Source organism: Cynara cardunculus (genome assembly GCF_001531365.2).
Source record: "Cynara cardunculus var. scolymus isolate 2C chromosome LG 1, CcrdV1, whole genome shotgun sequence".
In the NCBI taxonomy this organism is placed as follows: domain Eukaryota; kingdom Viridiplantae; phylum Streptophyta; class Magnoliopsida; order Asterales; family Asteraceae; genus Cynara; species Cynara cardunculus.
In genome coordinates this window covers 42471057-42485894 of record NC_037528.1, presented here as the reverse complement: position 1 = coordinate 42485894, position 14838 = coordinate 42471057, and the positions used below count along the sequence as shown (strand labels likewise).

General features: G+C 36.2%; 1 protein-coding gene across 2 annotated transcripts in view; it reads right to left on the bottom strand.

The window, feature by feature from the left end:
* Positions 1-255: 255 nt before the first annotated feature.
* Positions 256-14838, bottom strand: part of LOC112509293 (imidazoleglycerol-phosphate dehydratase-like) — a 29330-nt gene continuing 14747 nt past the window's right edge. The window contains exons 3-9 of one of the 2 annotated variants that reach the window (XM_025114179.1): positions 13259-13363; positions 12974-13066; positions 4913-4987; positions 3673-3735; positions 3322-3431; positions 624-687; positions 256-438 (exon numbers count right to left, since the gene is read on the bottom strand). In XM_025114179.1, coding sequence (XP_024969947.1) covers positions 660-687; positions 3322-3431; positions 3673-3735; positions 4913-4987; positions 12974-13066; positions 13259-13363 — 474 coding nt within the window. In that variant the 3' untranslated portion in view covers positions 256-438; positions 624-659. Of the gene's footprint in view, positions 541-623; positions 688-3321; positions 3432-3672; positions 3736-4912; positions 4988-12973; positions 13067-13258; positions 13364-14838 lie in introns of both variants that reach the window. The other variant, XM_025114171.1, reaches the window with a different exon arrangement.

Below are 14838 nucleotides of genomic sequence, written 5' to 3'. Positions count from 1 at the left end.
AATCCACTACGATTACACATGTTTCGCTCCGTAACAGTGGGGCTCCTTAGGCTTTAGTGGAGCCTCGTGTGTCGGTGAAGGCATTTTCGGGATACTACCTTTTGATGAGTGGTTGATAGAGTTGTCGATGCCAAATCCAAGATGTTACCAGTTAGAACCTTTTGGAGCCCCTTAGAACCCGACTCAACTTCAGGGCTCCATAAATTTAGTAGAGGTGCATACAAACAGACCCAAACACCCCCAGTTATAACATAATGTTGCAAAATCGATTCTTTGTATAGCTTACTATTCAATAATAGCAAAAATAACAAGAACGTACACTCGGCCAAAGTAACAATTTTAGCTTGAAAATCCTCCATAAAAGTAGTGACACCACAAGAACTTGATTCATAACATGAGTTATGACTCTCGAGTCTCTTTTACATTGATATCTCCCCCCTGCAACATTTGGAAACATGGAATATGTTTGTGATGTATAACAACAATGTTCTCTTTTGCTTGATAGATATAACAGGTTTGGATCAAGACCAAAAACAAAATCTGCAGAATTCAATAGTTATTGCGGTCAAAACAACATACATGATCAAGAAACTAGATGTATTTAGAAAAAGAAAAAAGATTACCCATTTTAGTTACTACAATCCACAAAGCGTGTTTTTTCAGGAACGGGATAACACCCCTTTTGAGCTGCATAAATGAAAGCAAGACAGATGAATAAAATAAAATAAAATGAGAACCTGTTGGGAAATGATTTATGAGTTATGACCATAACATCGCTCATCTTGAGGGTCTTGGCTGTCCTTTTGAAGATAAGGGCTATGTTTGACAAAGGCTTGTTGGTCGACAAGCTGAGTGTTAGATTAAAAGCTAGTTGTTGGCTAATAAGTTAGCTGATAAAATAGTCATGTTTAAGAATAACTAGTTGATACGTTAGATGACAATCTAAAATGTCCTAAATGAACATATTGAAAAAGTAGTTTGGAAAAATATAAGAGGTATAATTTGAAAAAAAATGGATACAAACCCCTGGAGTTGTTGAAAAGCTACTTGAAGTAGCTTTCAAAAAGCTAGCTTTCAATAAGCTAAAAAAAACCTAGCTTATGGTTGCCAAACATGGCCAAGGTATGTTGAGCACAATAGAGAAACCACTTTGATGAACTAGATAGCCCTAGCCATGAATGCCCAAGCATGGCATAGGGATGGCTATAGGCCGACTGCTGACCCACTCTGGCTCAGTCGCCTTCTTAGTCCCATGCATCTAATTCTCAGATAGTGAGGCAGGGCTTAGGGGATAAAGATGGCTTCAAAGAAACCTTATAGGAGAGGACCTTGAGTTTAATAATCTCATCTTTCAATCATTTCATTTTCGCCGAGTTCAATGTTAGTGAGATTAGTCAACATTTTTTATGAGTTTTTGGAGTTCCTTCCATGGTATGGATTTATATGTTGTTTTGCCATCCATTGATTCTAAGCTCTGTATTTGTATCGATTTCCTCGATTAATTCATATACAACCGACGTAAGTTTTATCTTTCTACTAATAAATTTATTTTCCAGTTCATAATTGTTTACTTAATGATATTAATAATGAATAGTTGTTCTTTTTCAGCATAACCATTTCAACAAGACTTTCTATCCGCTCTCAGTTTACTTACTCTCTTCATTGATACCGACTTCGGCATCATTCCATAATTTCCTTTTTTGTAATTATTTAACTTATTTCAATAAGGTGGGTATTTGTTAGTTATTTTCAAGATTGGTAGCATACTAGACCTAGATGGGGGAAAAGAATCTAGAATCTGGATTGGTAGAAGACAGGGCTAGTGAGCCGTAGGTTAGACCCATGAATCCTAGGTTAGATTAGGGTTGTGTAGTCCTTCCTACCTCGGTTAGGATTTTGGTTTGTCTGTTTGATCTTGTTTGCTTATTTATAACTCGATTTTCAAATTTTAACACTACCTTTCTTGTTTCTAAGTTGGTCTTTATGGAATTTTCTTCTTTATGTTCTTTTTACGCAAATTTTTTTAAACACTCTTTTATCCTTTTTTACACACTATGCACAGGCCAGAGGTCTTCACATAAACAACTGCTCTACTCCTTCGGGTGGAGGTCAGGTCGCATACTTCTTACCTCCCCTGCACCTTGGGATGGAATATACTTGGCTTGATGTTCAAACCAACTGTAATTGTTAAAAAGCACAAAAAGCCTAGATTGTGAACTTCATCATTGCAACTCTACGAAGTTCATTAAATTGTAAACTCCAACACCAATCATCCTTTTACCAAAATTATGCATATCATACGTTTATGGGATAAGTGAGATGCCTTCTACAAATAACCATGAGATGACTAATGGTTCCTACTCTAATTAGATCAAGGACAATCTCTATGCTTGTAAAACTTTGTTGCTTTTCAGTTTTTTTTACAGTCGATATGGTATTTGCTTGTAAGCATCAATAACCTTCTTGAAATTTTACTACTTTTTTCTCACTGCATTTCTTTTCATGTTACTCATTTATAGGTTTAGTTACTCTCATGCAATTCTTTCTTCCCCTAAATAGGTATTCAGGCCCGAGGCAGGCTTCATCAGATTGAGGGCTATCCATGTGGTCGGATGGTTGACTGGTTGTAGTTGGATTATATTTTAATATTATTTTTAGCTTAATTGTGGTTGTGGTTCAGGTTTTGACTTGGGAAACCAGTTAATAGTTAGGATGTTACTCCCTCCGCCCAAAAAATTCGACGCTTTCTAGATGGGTTGTCCAAAAGAAACTGTTCCCTTTCCAGGAAAGATTTATTTCCAAGTTTACCTATTTGCCCATTCGCAATCACTACAACATGCTAGCCAGATTGATTGTGGTCTACATCTTTTCTCGAATTTCTTTCCAACTCCTTTCGTCTATTCCACTTGTTCAACCTCATTTCTATCCATTCTCCATCTCAGTCTAGGTCTACCTCTCTTTCTCCTAACATCTGCATCCTCTCTGTCTAAATTTCCTATTATAACTCGTCTCATTCCCCATTGAATCACCTAATCAAGAATATTGTCTCTGTTTATCGATGTCCTTTGCATGAAATCAAGTTAACTTTTTGGTTAACTGAGTTTTAATAACATATGCTTAATAGATAACCTGCTCCCTTGCACAATTGGATCATAACCAAGTAAAATTTACTTTTTGGTGGGTGGGAAGGAAGCCCGAGTATTTTTAGTGCCCCTTTGGCTTAAAAATTACTAAGATAATAAATGTTTTGTCTATTGAAGAAATGGCGTAGAACATTCTCAAATAATTATGAATTCTTTATAAACATGCATCAGTACAAACCTTGGCACAGTCCCACGACGTCGTGGGTCATATTCTGTTGCTTGTCTAAGAGCTCTTGCAAATGCCTTGAATGTTGCCTCGATTATATGGTGAGAATTTTTCCCAGCAAGCTGCATTCATATGACGAAAAGAAAATGCTCAATAGAAACTGATTAAAAATTATATTGCTCAATGGTGTAATTAAGGATGGTAAAGATAAATGAATTAACAAAAGATCAACTAAATGCATAGATTGTTTCCAGATGAATCATGTTCACAAAGTTATAAACATAATTCATCGCCTACGGAAGTGGTTAAAGTTATCCACACAAAGAACAGAATGCCAGTGTAATCAGGATTTACTCGAGTTACCTGCCGGATGTGAAGTGTCATTCCAGATGTATTGACCAACGACTGGAAAAAGTGCTCCACAAGCTGTGCTTAACAAAATCGTCAGTAGTATATTGATGTTACTTCTCCATTAACTGGCTAACTTTGTAATTTATTGCAGATATTATTGCTACAAAAAACATCACTTTGATACACTAATAATTTAGAAGCTTCTCCAGTAGAATCTACGTAATCAAAATAGAATCTATTCAATCTTAATTGCTCTACAATTTGATTTGTTTCGTTAATCATGCACAAATAATCATTGCAGTTGTAAATAATACCTAGTTAAGCAAGCTATATATCCAAGCATGACCTACCAAAACTTAAGATGCCTACTACTGTTTGATCAACAATGTTCATCATCATGAGCAGCTTGACTGGTTAATTTTGGCAAAAACTCAGAGAACACCAGAGGGTTGTTTTTTTCCCATGATTTGTATAAACAGATGAATGACATTTTGACATGTGGTCAACCACGCCACTTATGCTGGGACTTGAGTAATTGCATCTCCTCCCTCCATCCCCAAAATATGAACCATTTGACTTGTCACATTGAGAGTGTTTGATTAATAACCAAATCAACTACCTCAATGCCCCCTCAAGATGAGAAAAACCAATGGCACAACTATCTTCTGATGATTGCTAATGGAAAAATAGGTATATTTTGGATTGAAATCTAACAAAAAAAAAAGTTGCATTTCTGGGGACAACCCAAAATGGAAAGTATTTCATCTTTTTGGGGTAGCAATTGTTGCTAATGGACAAATAGGTGAACCTGCAAAGGGATCTTTCCACAAATAGAAATGTGTTTCCGAGGAAAACCAAATTAGAAATGTAGTACTTTTCAGGATGGAGGTAGTACAATATTTTATAAATTTCCTTCCTCTAGCATCTTCTCTATCTCTTGGATATTCTTGGGAGATCTCTTCTTCCAGGAAAGAATTGGGGTAAAAAAGAGAATCAAAATGAAAAATGTGTTCTTTTCCTGCCATAGTTGTTCAAAACAAGAAATACCACTGTCAAGCCTATAAAACCGTTGTGCTAAATTAGTTAGTATCACATTCAGTCATTCATTACACATTTGATGCATTTCAATAAAAGCATATGCAAATTACAAAAAGCTATTACTATCTATGGACCTTGTAATTTAGGTTTCACTGTGATAACAAGTTCGATTGGTATAGAAAAATAATGTAGGGTACTGAAGAGAAATGATTACCTGTGTGTCATATGTTCCAACTCTCTCGGTAGGAATGTGCAAGTCATAATTTAAGTGTGGCCGTCCAGATAAATCCTACAAGAATAATTATTATAAGCGCATATATGGTGTTTGCACAAGATGGATAAACCAACAATGAAATTAGGGAGAAAATTAAGCAGCACAGAGGTATAGATACACAAACAAGCGCATGCATGAAAATTTCATGTACTTACATGGTATCTGATCTTATGCTTGAAAACCTATAACATAGCTAGTAAAGATTAATGCATTCAATGCTTTTGGCTTTTGTATAGACATGTAGTTGAGGGGGTAGATTGTAAATATATGTGAGCTTACTAGATAGCTGTAAAAGAGTTTTGGGCAGGAAAAGCTTTTAAGACATCTGTCCGTTTTTAAAAAAGAATCGAGTCTGTAATTGCAGTGCATGGAATGAATGATCAATTTTCTATCCCTAAAATTTCTCTCTTTAATCCTATACAATCTTTCTCCCTCTCTGTTCTTGATTCCCTTCACCAAATCCTTGCATTTGGTATCAGATCTTTAAAAAAGTGGCTTCCATAACCAAAAGTGCAACCTAGAATCCTAATTCCAAGAGCAAAATGAAATCATTTTGAAATTGCAGAGACAAATGCAAGAGTCACTGCCCTTGCAGAAAGGCCTTCAGAACATATTGTGCAAGAAATAGAAACTATGGTGGCAGGACACCACTCCGTAGGAGTATTGAATGTCCACATGAGCAGATATGATCTGAAATAAACATTTCTCAAGGTATTAAGTTACACATCCCTCTTTTTTTTTGGGGGGAAAGGGGGGGAGGGAGCCCTAGATCTTCAATTGGAAAGTGAACAAACTATCCCAAGTCCACAGGGTACATGAGGAACAAAAATAGCATTTGGCAACCACGAACTTAGGGGCCGTTTACTAAACACTTACCTGGTAGGTGCTTAGTGGATCACTTTACCTTATTGGATGAACATGACAAGAATTGACAATCTTACCCAGTAAGAGTGATGCAAAGACCAAGAGTCTTACCCGGCAAGTGAGAGTAACGACTCTTACCCGGTAAGCGCTTACCGGGTAAGCGCTTACCGGATAAATCTTGCATATGATGTCATTTTAATGAACTAAAATCTTACCCAGTAAGTTAAATGAAAGTGTGGACTCTTCCTAGTAAGCGCTTACAGGGTAACCGTTGGGTAAACGGCCCCTTAGTAGGGGAAGCTGAATGATAGTTTGATGGTGCACTGAATGTTTCCAGGCTTAGCATGGGAAAGCTGTTAGCAGAGATGTTAGCCAAATTCTGCATGAAAATAAACCCTAGTAATGAGCTTAAAAACCTCCACCAGCCCGGGAGTGTGGACGACAAAGACAAAGGTTTGAAGGAGGCAAGGATTAGGAAAATATAAGGAACCTGGTCCTCCACGAGTCTTTCTTCATTGATAGCCTTGTTGGTGATCTTAAAGTAGGGGCAAGGTTGGAAGTAATAAGAGTGGGAAGCTACTAGCCTTGAACAAACCATTAGGTTGGCAAAGGTAGAAGAACCTAAAGGGGATGCCAGGATAAGAACTGAAGCGTTAATGTCTAAAGGTATGCTCCCAAGTTCACTTACAAACAAGAAGCCTGTATTACAAATCAAGAATGTGACTGAGGAAGAAACTGGAGTGGCTAAAGCTTTACATATCAAGACCCTTACCATAGAGTAGGTTGTAGAAAAGAAAAAGTAGGGGTTGTGTTTTTCCCATGATGAATTGCACACTAAAGTTTAAGACTAAGAGACCCCATCCTTTTATGATGGCATCTGAAGGGGAAGAGAGGAAAACAAGAAACAAAAAGAAAGAGACAGTGGCCGACTCTCACATAAAATCATATCCCTTCTCTAGGAATACAGCCAATAGCCCAGTAGTACTACAAGGGTGGTGGGGTTGGTGGTGGCTATTGCAGATATGGTTCTATGGTAGGAGTAAGGAAACTTTCTGGATGTTCAAGCTGCTAAGTGAATAAAGACCAAGTTGATAGAAACCTTCCAGCCACCATCTCTGTGGTATGGATTCTAACTAAACACCACTTGAATATGTCCAATGTGACTTTATGTACGATGTCATGCTTGCCTCAGTCAATCTCACTATGAATCTACAGAAGTCAGGCAGTTGATTGCTAAATGAAGGTTTGGTGATTCAAAGTCCCAGATATCCACAAGAATCTTCAACTTGACACAGTTGACACTCTTTTTGGGTTGCAATGGCTCCAAACCTGACAGCAATCACATTTGACACTCAGAAATTATAATTTTCATCCAACAAGGAGGATGAAAGGGTGTCTAACTACGAAAGGAATAAAATGAATTTTGAGAGAGCAAAAGTTTTCTTCACATCATAGATTATGAGACAATCAACCCTTAGATGAGCTGGCCTTAGGTTTTCTTGGGTATGATGCCTAAGGGATCCTAGGATCCTTGTCCTGGTTATTGTTTCCCCAAAAACTTCCTGCATACAGTCTGACAACACCAGACTCTCGCGTTTGAAGTGTCGTTAAGGTCTTCAAAAAGTCGAAGAGGATTAACCGCCACCCAAGGGTCACTTCGGATAAGGTTGACACGCCACACAAAAGGCCCTCATCTCTTGTGATAAGTGGAAACGAAATTGAGCACACTCAAATTCAGAAATTTTAAAGCTCTTACAAAAGGGCTTTTATAGGCAAAGCCAAACCCCTGTACAAATCCTAGGAACTTAGGGAACTAGATGAAACCAACATGCTTAGGAAACCTTGAAAAATAACTAACCTTCTAGGATAAGGAGATAAGAACAAAAGATAATAACCAACTACATAACCAAACTTAATAAGGAAACTTTTAAAAAAATCTAATCTTCAAAACCACAAATAAATTTAGGACTTCTTGATCACTTAATTTTAACGGTCTTTATTGAATATAACGGTCTTGACTTGTGTAAGTGTTGTACTAGTGTTGCCACACATAGTTGCACACAAGTCCGACTCTGTATCTATTGCACTTGCATCAATCCCTCACAGTTGGGAAAAAAGACTTGTCCTCAAGTCTTCTCCATGATAAGGTCGTAGATCTTTAACATTGAAGGTTGGCGATGTTTCATATCCTTCCGGCAACTCAACTTTATAAGCATTCTCACCAATCCTTTCCAATATTTTGAAAGGTCCATCTACCCTTGGTTTCAGTTCCCAAACTTCGTGGAGGAAACCAATCTTTCCTTAGATAAACCCATACTAAGTCTCTGAGGGTGTACTCCACGACTGTTTTCTTTTTGTTGGCTTGCTTGACATATTGAGCATTTTGATTTTCAATCTTTGCACGCACTTCATGAATTTTTTTGATGTCCTGGGCTAACATTTCAGCATCTCCACTAAAGCCCTTAATTATTGGCTTTGGGGCTACGTCCATGGGTCCAATTGGTTGCAACCCATATACGCACTCAAATGGACTCTTGCCTATTGTTTGATGAACTGACCAGTTATAAGAAAACTATAGTTGAGGTAGCAACAAATCCCATTGTCGTAGATTTTTCCCACATAGCTTCTAAGTAGATTTTCAAGTGTCCTATTCGTTACCTCGTTTTGTCCATCAGTTTGCAGGTGATAGGCACTTGAAAAAAGCAACGTTCCCAGCTTCCTCCATAAGGTCCTCCAAAAATGGCTCATGAACTTGACATCTCTATCACTTACGATACTTCTTGGAATGCCGTGTAATCTAACAATCTCCTTGAAATATAAGTCAGCAATTTGAAAGCGTCGCTAATTTTATTGCATGATATAAAGTGGGACGTCCTTGAAAAACGGTCAACCACCACCATGATGGAATCATTGTGCCTTTGCGTCCTTGGCAGCCCTAAACAAAGTCTAAACTTCATGCCAAGGTGCAATCAGAATCGGTAACAGGGTGTAGAGGCCTGCTCGTTTTGCTTGAGTTTTAGCCATTATGCACGTGGTGCACTGCTCCACAAACTTGTTTACATCTCGTTCCATCTTCGGCCAAAAGAAATTTGCTCGAACTAAAACCGACGTTATGGTTCTTCCAAATGACCACCTAACACGCCTCCATGAACTTCCTGCAAAACTGTTAGTCTTAAAGAGCCTTGAGGAATGCACAAGCTATTTCTTTTGAAAAGATACACATCATGCACCAAATAATCTCCCTTTGGTCCTGCTTTGCATTTTGCCAAATGGTTCCAAATTCCGGATCCCCTTCATAAAAATCTCTCATCGTTTCAAATCCAGTAACTTGAATACTCATTGAACTCAACAAGGTGTCTTCGACTCAACGCATCAACCACTATATTTTGGCTTCCAGCCTTATGCTTGAGTGCGAAGCTATAAGATTGAAGAAACTCAACCCAAATAGCATGTCTTTTATTCAACTTTTGTTGTCAGTTGATGAACTTCAATGCCTCATGACTAGAGTAAAGGACAAAAGGCTTGCATGACAAGTACTGGTTCCAATGGTTAAGAGTTCGATAGATGGCGTAGAATTCTTTGTCGTAAGTGTTATAGTTGTGTTTGCCCTCATTCAGATTCACTAAAAAAGGCAATGGGTTTCCCTTCTTGGCTTAATACCGCACCAGTTCCTACTACGCTAAACATCACGTTCCACTTCAAAAGGCTTAGTTAAGTCGAGGAGAGTCAGACAAGGAGATTAAGTTACTTTCAATTTAACAGCTTCAAAGGCTTCTTGAGCTGTCTTGGTCCATATGAATTTCCCTCCATTGAGGCACTCGGTAATAGGGGCCATGATGGTACTGAAATTTCTTATGAACCTTCTATAAAAAGACACGAGGCCATGGAAACTTCTTATATCATAAAAGTTGGCGGGTACCGGCCAACTTGTGATTGCCTCAACTTTTCCTCAATCCACCTCAATCCCGTTGCTTGTCACTACATACCCATGAAACACCACGCTATTTTGACAAAAACTGCACTTTTTCAAGTTCTCATATAGTTTCTGCTCTCTGAGAACATCAAATAATCTCCTCAAGTGGACCAAATGCTCTTTCATACATTTAGAGTGGATGAGGATGTCATCAAAGTATACTACAACATAACTGACACATGATTCTAAAATATGTCATAAACCTCATAAAAGTAGAAGGTGCATTAGATAACCCGAATGGCATGACCAACCATTCATATAAACCATCCCTTGTTTTAAAAGCGATTTTCCATTCATCCCCTTATCGCGTTCTAATTTGATGGTACCCGCTTCTAACGTCGATTTTTTAGAAGATTTGGATGTTAGTGAATGTCCAAAAACCAATCATAAGATGATTGTAATTTTAAGTTTTGTTTCATGAAATTAATAAATAAATAAAAGGCATTACCATTTTATTATGTTTATATTATATTTTGTGTTTTAATTATTCATAATAAATAACCTTAGAATAATGTATTCTAAATGTCCCTAGTTAAATATTATATCTGGTTTAAGGTCGAAGTAATATGATAATAACTAGCATATGTAGGGATTCATATAGAGATTATGAATCTGCATTGTGATAACCGGGTCTTGGTTATCACCTGAGGTAACTAATACGTGATTATTTATTATATGCTTATGTGACAGCATGATAAATTGTTATATTTGATCATACAAATATGTGAATTTTATGCATAGGTATGTATGCATAATGTGATAATGTGCATGATTATTATATACATGCATGGGTTTATCTGTGAAGTATATATGTGTATGCATGCATAAATAGAATATGTATGCTTAAGAATGCATGTGATGCATGCATATACATAAAGGCTCCTAGCCGCCTTCCATTTTAGGAAGGGTATAAATATGGAGCAAAGGCTTCATAAGAAAGTTTTCTGTTTCCTTTGGAATTTGAGAAGTATTGTCCGGATTGCTTATTGACTGGATATTTGAAGTTGGATTTAAAAGGATTTCAAAAGGGTTTCAAAAGGTGAATGGTTAAATGTCTTAAAAGTACTTTGAATTGCATAATTGATTTGAGTTATGAAAGTTTACCCAGATTTGGCTTTAAATCGGACAAGTGTTGTCCGGATTATTTTAAGTCGGACATGTGTTGTTCGATTTAGTTTTAAATCGATTACAGTATTGATCAAATTAAAGAGTTAGTGAGATTTTGAAATATATAAATCGGACAAGGATATTGAACGGAGAAGTAGGAATATGATCAAGGCTGCCCGATTTGTTTATAGTCTGAATGATGTAATGCCAAGTTTAAATGTAAACCGGACAAGGCTTGATCGGGTTAATATTGAGTCTGTCCGAACTTGTAAATCGGGCAGATGGATTTGCGTTGTCCGGATTTGTAAATCGGACAAAGGATCTAGTGTTGTCCAGATTAGTATATCGGTCAAGATTTGACCGGAGGTGAAGTCCAGCCAAGTCTATGTTGACCAAAATTATTAAAGATGTTTGTACCTTGACTAAAATGTTAGTTCAATTAAATCATTATTATAATGATCTTTTATGATGATAAAGAATGAGGATTTTGATAAAGATGATTTTGAACTAATGATATTCCATTAGGACATTTATGACTACGGTCTGTTCTAATTGGAGATATTTTGTGAAATGATTTGATGAAGGAATAAGGGTGGCATATCAAGGAAAGGTGTATCATGGGATAAGGGTGGCATATCAAGGAGAGGTGTACCATGGGATAATGGTAGCATATCAAGGAGAGGTGTAACCATGGGATAATGGTAGCATATCAAGGAGAGGTGTACATTTGGATATAAGGCTGGCATTTGTATGTGTGATGTATGATATAACTCTTGCTATTATATCATTTAAGATTATTGTGATTCGGAATCTTTATTTCTTTGTGATTTAAAGATTTGGAATCCAGGTTTTTATTGGAAATCGTAGTCTAGAGGTTATGAAGAAGTTAATAACAGGATTTGGCCTGAAGCTTTGAATAAACATCGTTTTTAATTAAAAAGGTTTAAAAATAGCATTATGTGAAACCTGGTTGGTTCAAACCTATTTGGGTTTGGGTATAAAGTCTGAGCGTTTAGCTTTGGAATTGGAAAGGTATTAGTATTATGTTTTACTTGTTCATATATTTGTTATATATATGAAAAGCTGTTTTAAATAAGTTTTGGTGATTTTCACCCTGCAATGACATAGAAAAAGGGATCTCACTATTTATCAAGGGTATTTTATATATTACATGGTAGAACTAGCATGTATCGAGATAGGATTTGTCCCTCCTATATGAAGGGAGTGATGTCTCTGGGCCCCTTGATAAATATATACTAAGAAAAGGCATGCTCAGATAATTGATATGAGATATCATGATTTGTTTTATCAGTATATTAAGAAATCAAGAAACTAAAGATTGGACATAACGAGAATGACACATTAAATGTCTCATGTCCAATCTGGACATCAAGCACAAAAGAATTAAATGTGTAAACTAAAATTGACTACAAACCGACAATTTGTTGTATCATAGATTCTTGTTATTTGGGTGGCGATGATGTATTGCTAGATACTACTCATCATTTATAAATATAAATACGAGATTTATATTTATTACCAACATGTCAAGTAGAAGGGACATCAGACGAACCAACAAAGCAACTTTACCGTAAAAATGCTTGTTCACTCCATGCATAAAACAGTGCCAACTTGCAGATTGGAAATCACATGAGAATTTTGACACAAGCACAAACTTGGAGGTGATATGAACAAATACTTCAAATTGAAAGATATGTCACATGAAATACAATCAAAATATAAATAAGATATGCTATAGCAACTCTATTCATATGAAGTTTAAACTTCTTGAAGCATCTGCAAGCAACATGGAGATGTACCAGCATCGATTTTATTTTTCTACAAATAGTTTATGCAAACATGTGCAACCTTTAGAGCCTCAAAGAGGTGATGTTAATATGGCCCTACTAGTTAAAAGTGAAATCATGTTTTTTTGGTCTTGAGTATTGGAACCATCCACCTCACACTAAACACGGTAAATCATGCTTTACTAATTACTGTTTGTTGTTGTTATTGTTTATTATTGTTTCAATAATATTTATGCAATTGACACTTACCAGAGCAACATGTACCAGTGCTTCATCAAGTGGAGCTGTGAAGTCACCAAACCTGTTAATTCCTTTCCTATCACCAAGCGCACCAAGCAATGCCTGGAGGAAAAAAAGTTTTTAGTAACACTCTATGCGGCAAGAGGCAAAAAGAGTAAACATTTGTAAAAAAAATTGTTCTTCAAAAGAATTTTTTGGTCAAAATGATATATGCAAAATAACAATAATCCTTGATGCTGAACTATGGAAGCAACATGAGCACATTAAATACAAAGCTATGCATTGTAATATCACCGTTCCAATGGCAAGGGCTACATCTTCATTAGTATGATGGTCATCAATGTGAGTATCACCAACAGCCTTCACATGCACGTCGAACAACCCATGGGAAGCAAGTTGCTGATATAAAAGACCACCAATAATGAGCATGAAAATTAAACATAATGTTACACCAAAGTAATCATAATAGTTATTAGATTGTGCTACATTCCATGAAAAAAAAAACTGATTATAATACAACTTTGAATGCTGGATTCTGACGTTGTTAGAATATAATATTCTGATGAGGAAAAAATAGAAGATCGCAATATCATTTTGGTTTTAAGAATGTCAATGTTGAAATCACTTGTGTATGTGGAAGGAACCTTTGCAAAAAAGGAGCTGTTAGAAAAGAGTATGATTTGAAAAAAAAAAAACTGATTTTACAATTCTAACTTTGTTTATGATTGTGTTGAAAAGAACAATAACAAAAAAGAAAAAGGGCCCGTTAGAGTTGTAACAAAAGAAGCTTTCAGGCTCCAGCATAATTCAACAAATATCAGACAAGAGTTCAAAGTATGATTTCCCTAAGTTGCATTAATTTTGAATCCATCCAATATAAAGTTGTTTAAACAAACAAGGTGCAACCAAAGTTGGGGAAAATAATATGGCAAGTAGAACATTGTCTTGCGAATCATGGGTAATCAAGTAATTATAACCATTTCAGTTTATTTATGTTTTCATGTTCATGGATGAAAGGGGTCACATGTTCATTGAGATTTGAGATAAAGTTGATAAATAGGGTGTTACACCCCCAAACCACACATTGCATGTAACACATATTTCATACAAAAGAAACACATGATATCATTCCATTCATGTCCCTTAGTACAAGAATCTATTATGACCAAACATAAGGAAATCATACCATTCAGGTCACTTGTACTAATTAATCAAAACTGTACATCAAAACAAATCTTCAAGTAGAAATGCATATAGGAAAATATCACATTTTCCCCTTTCCCTTACCTTCCATACTTCGTGCAACACATAGTTAAAATCACAAAACGAGGATTAGACCGAAAGGTCTAGTGAGATGCCCTATTTATGTTATTGCAGGGTGAAAATCACCAAAATCTTTATGGAAAACAACATTTCATATATATAACAAATATATGAATAAATAAGAACATAATACCAGATCTTTTCCACATTTCAAGCAAAGCTTTCAGCTATATAAATCCCATACCTCATAACCAATCAGGTTTCACATAATGCCACTTTTAAAACCTTTTCAAATCAAAACAAGGTTTAAATAAAATTTCAAGCCAAACCTGATGTTTTCTTCTCAATAACATCCAGACAATGATTTCCAATAAGAACATTGATCCTAAATCTTTAAATCACAAAGAAATAAAGATTCCAGAACACGATAATCTTAAAGGATATAATAGAAAAAGTTATATCATACAATCACACATACAAATGCCACCCTTATATCCAAATGTACACCTCTACTTGATATGCCACCCTTATCCCATGGTACACCTCTCCTTGATATGCCACCCTTATCCCATGGTACACCTCTCCTTGATATGCCACCCTTATTTCCTCAT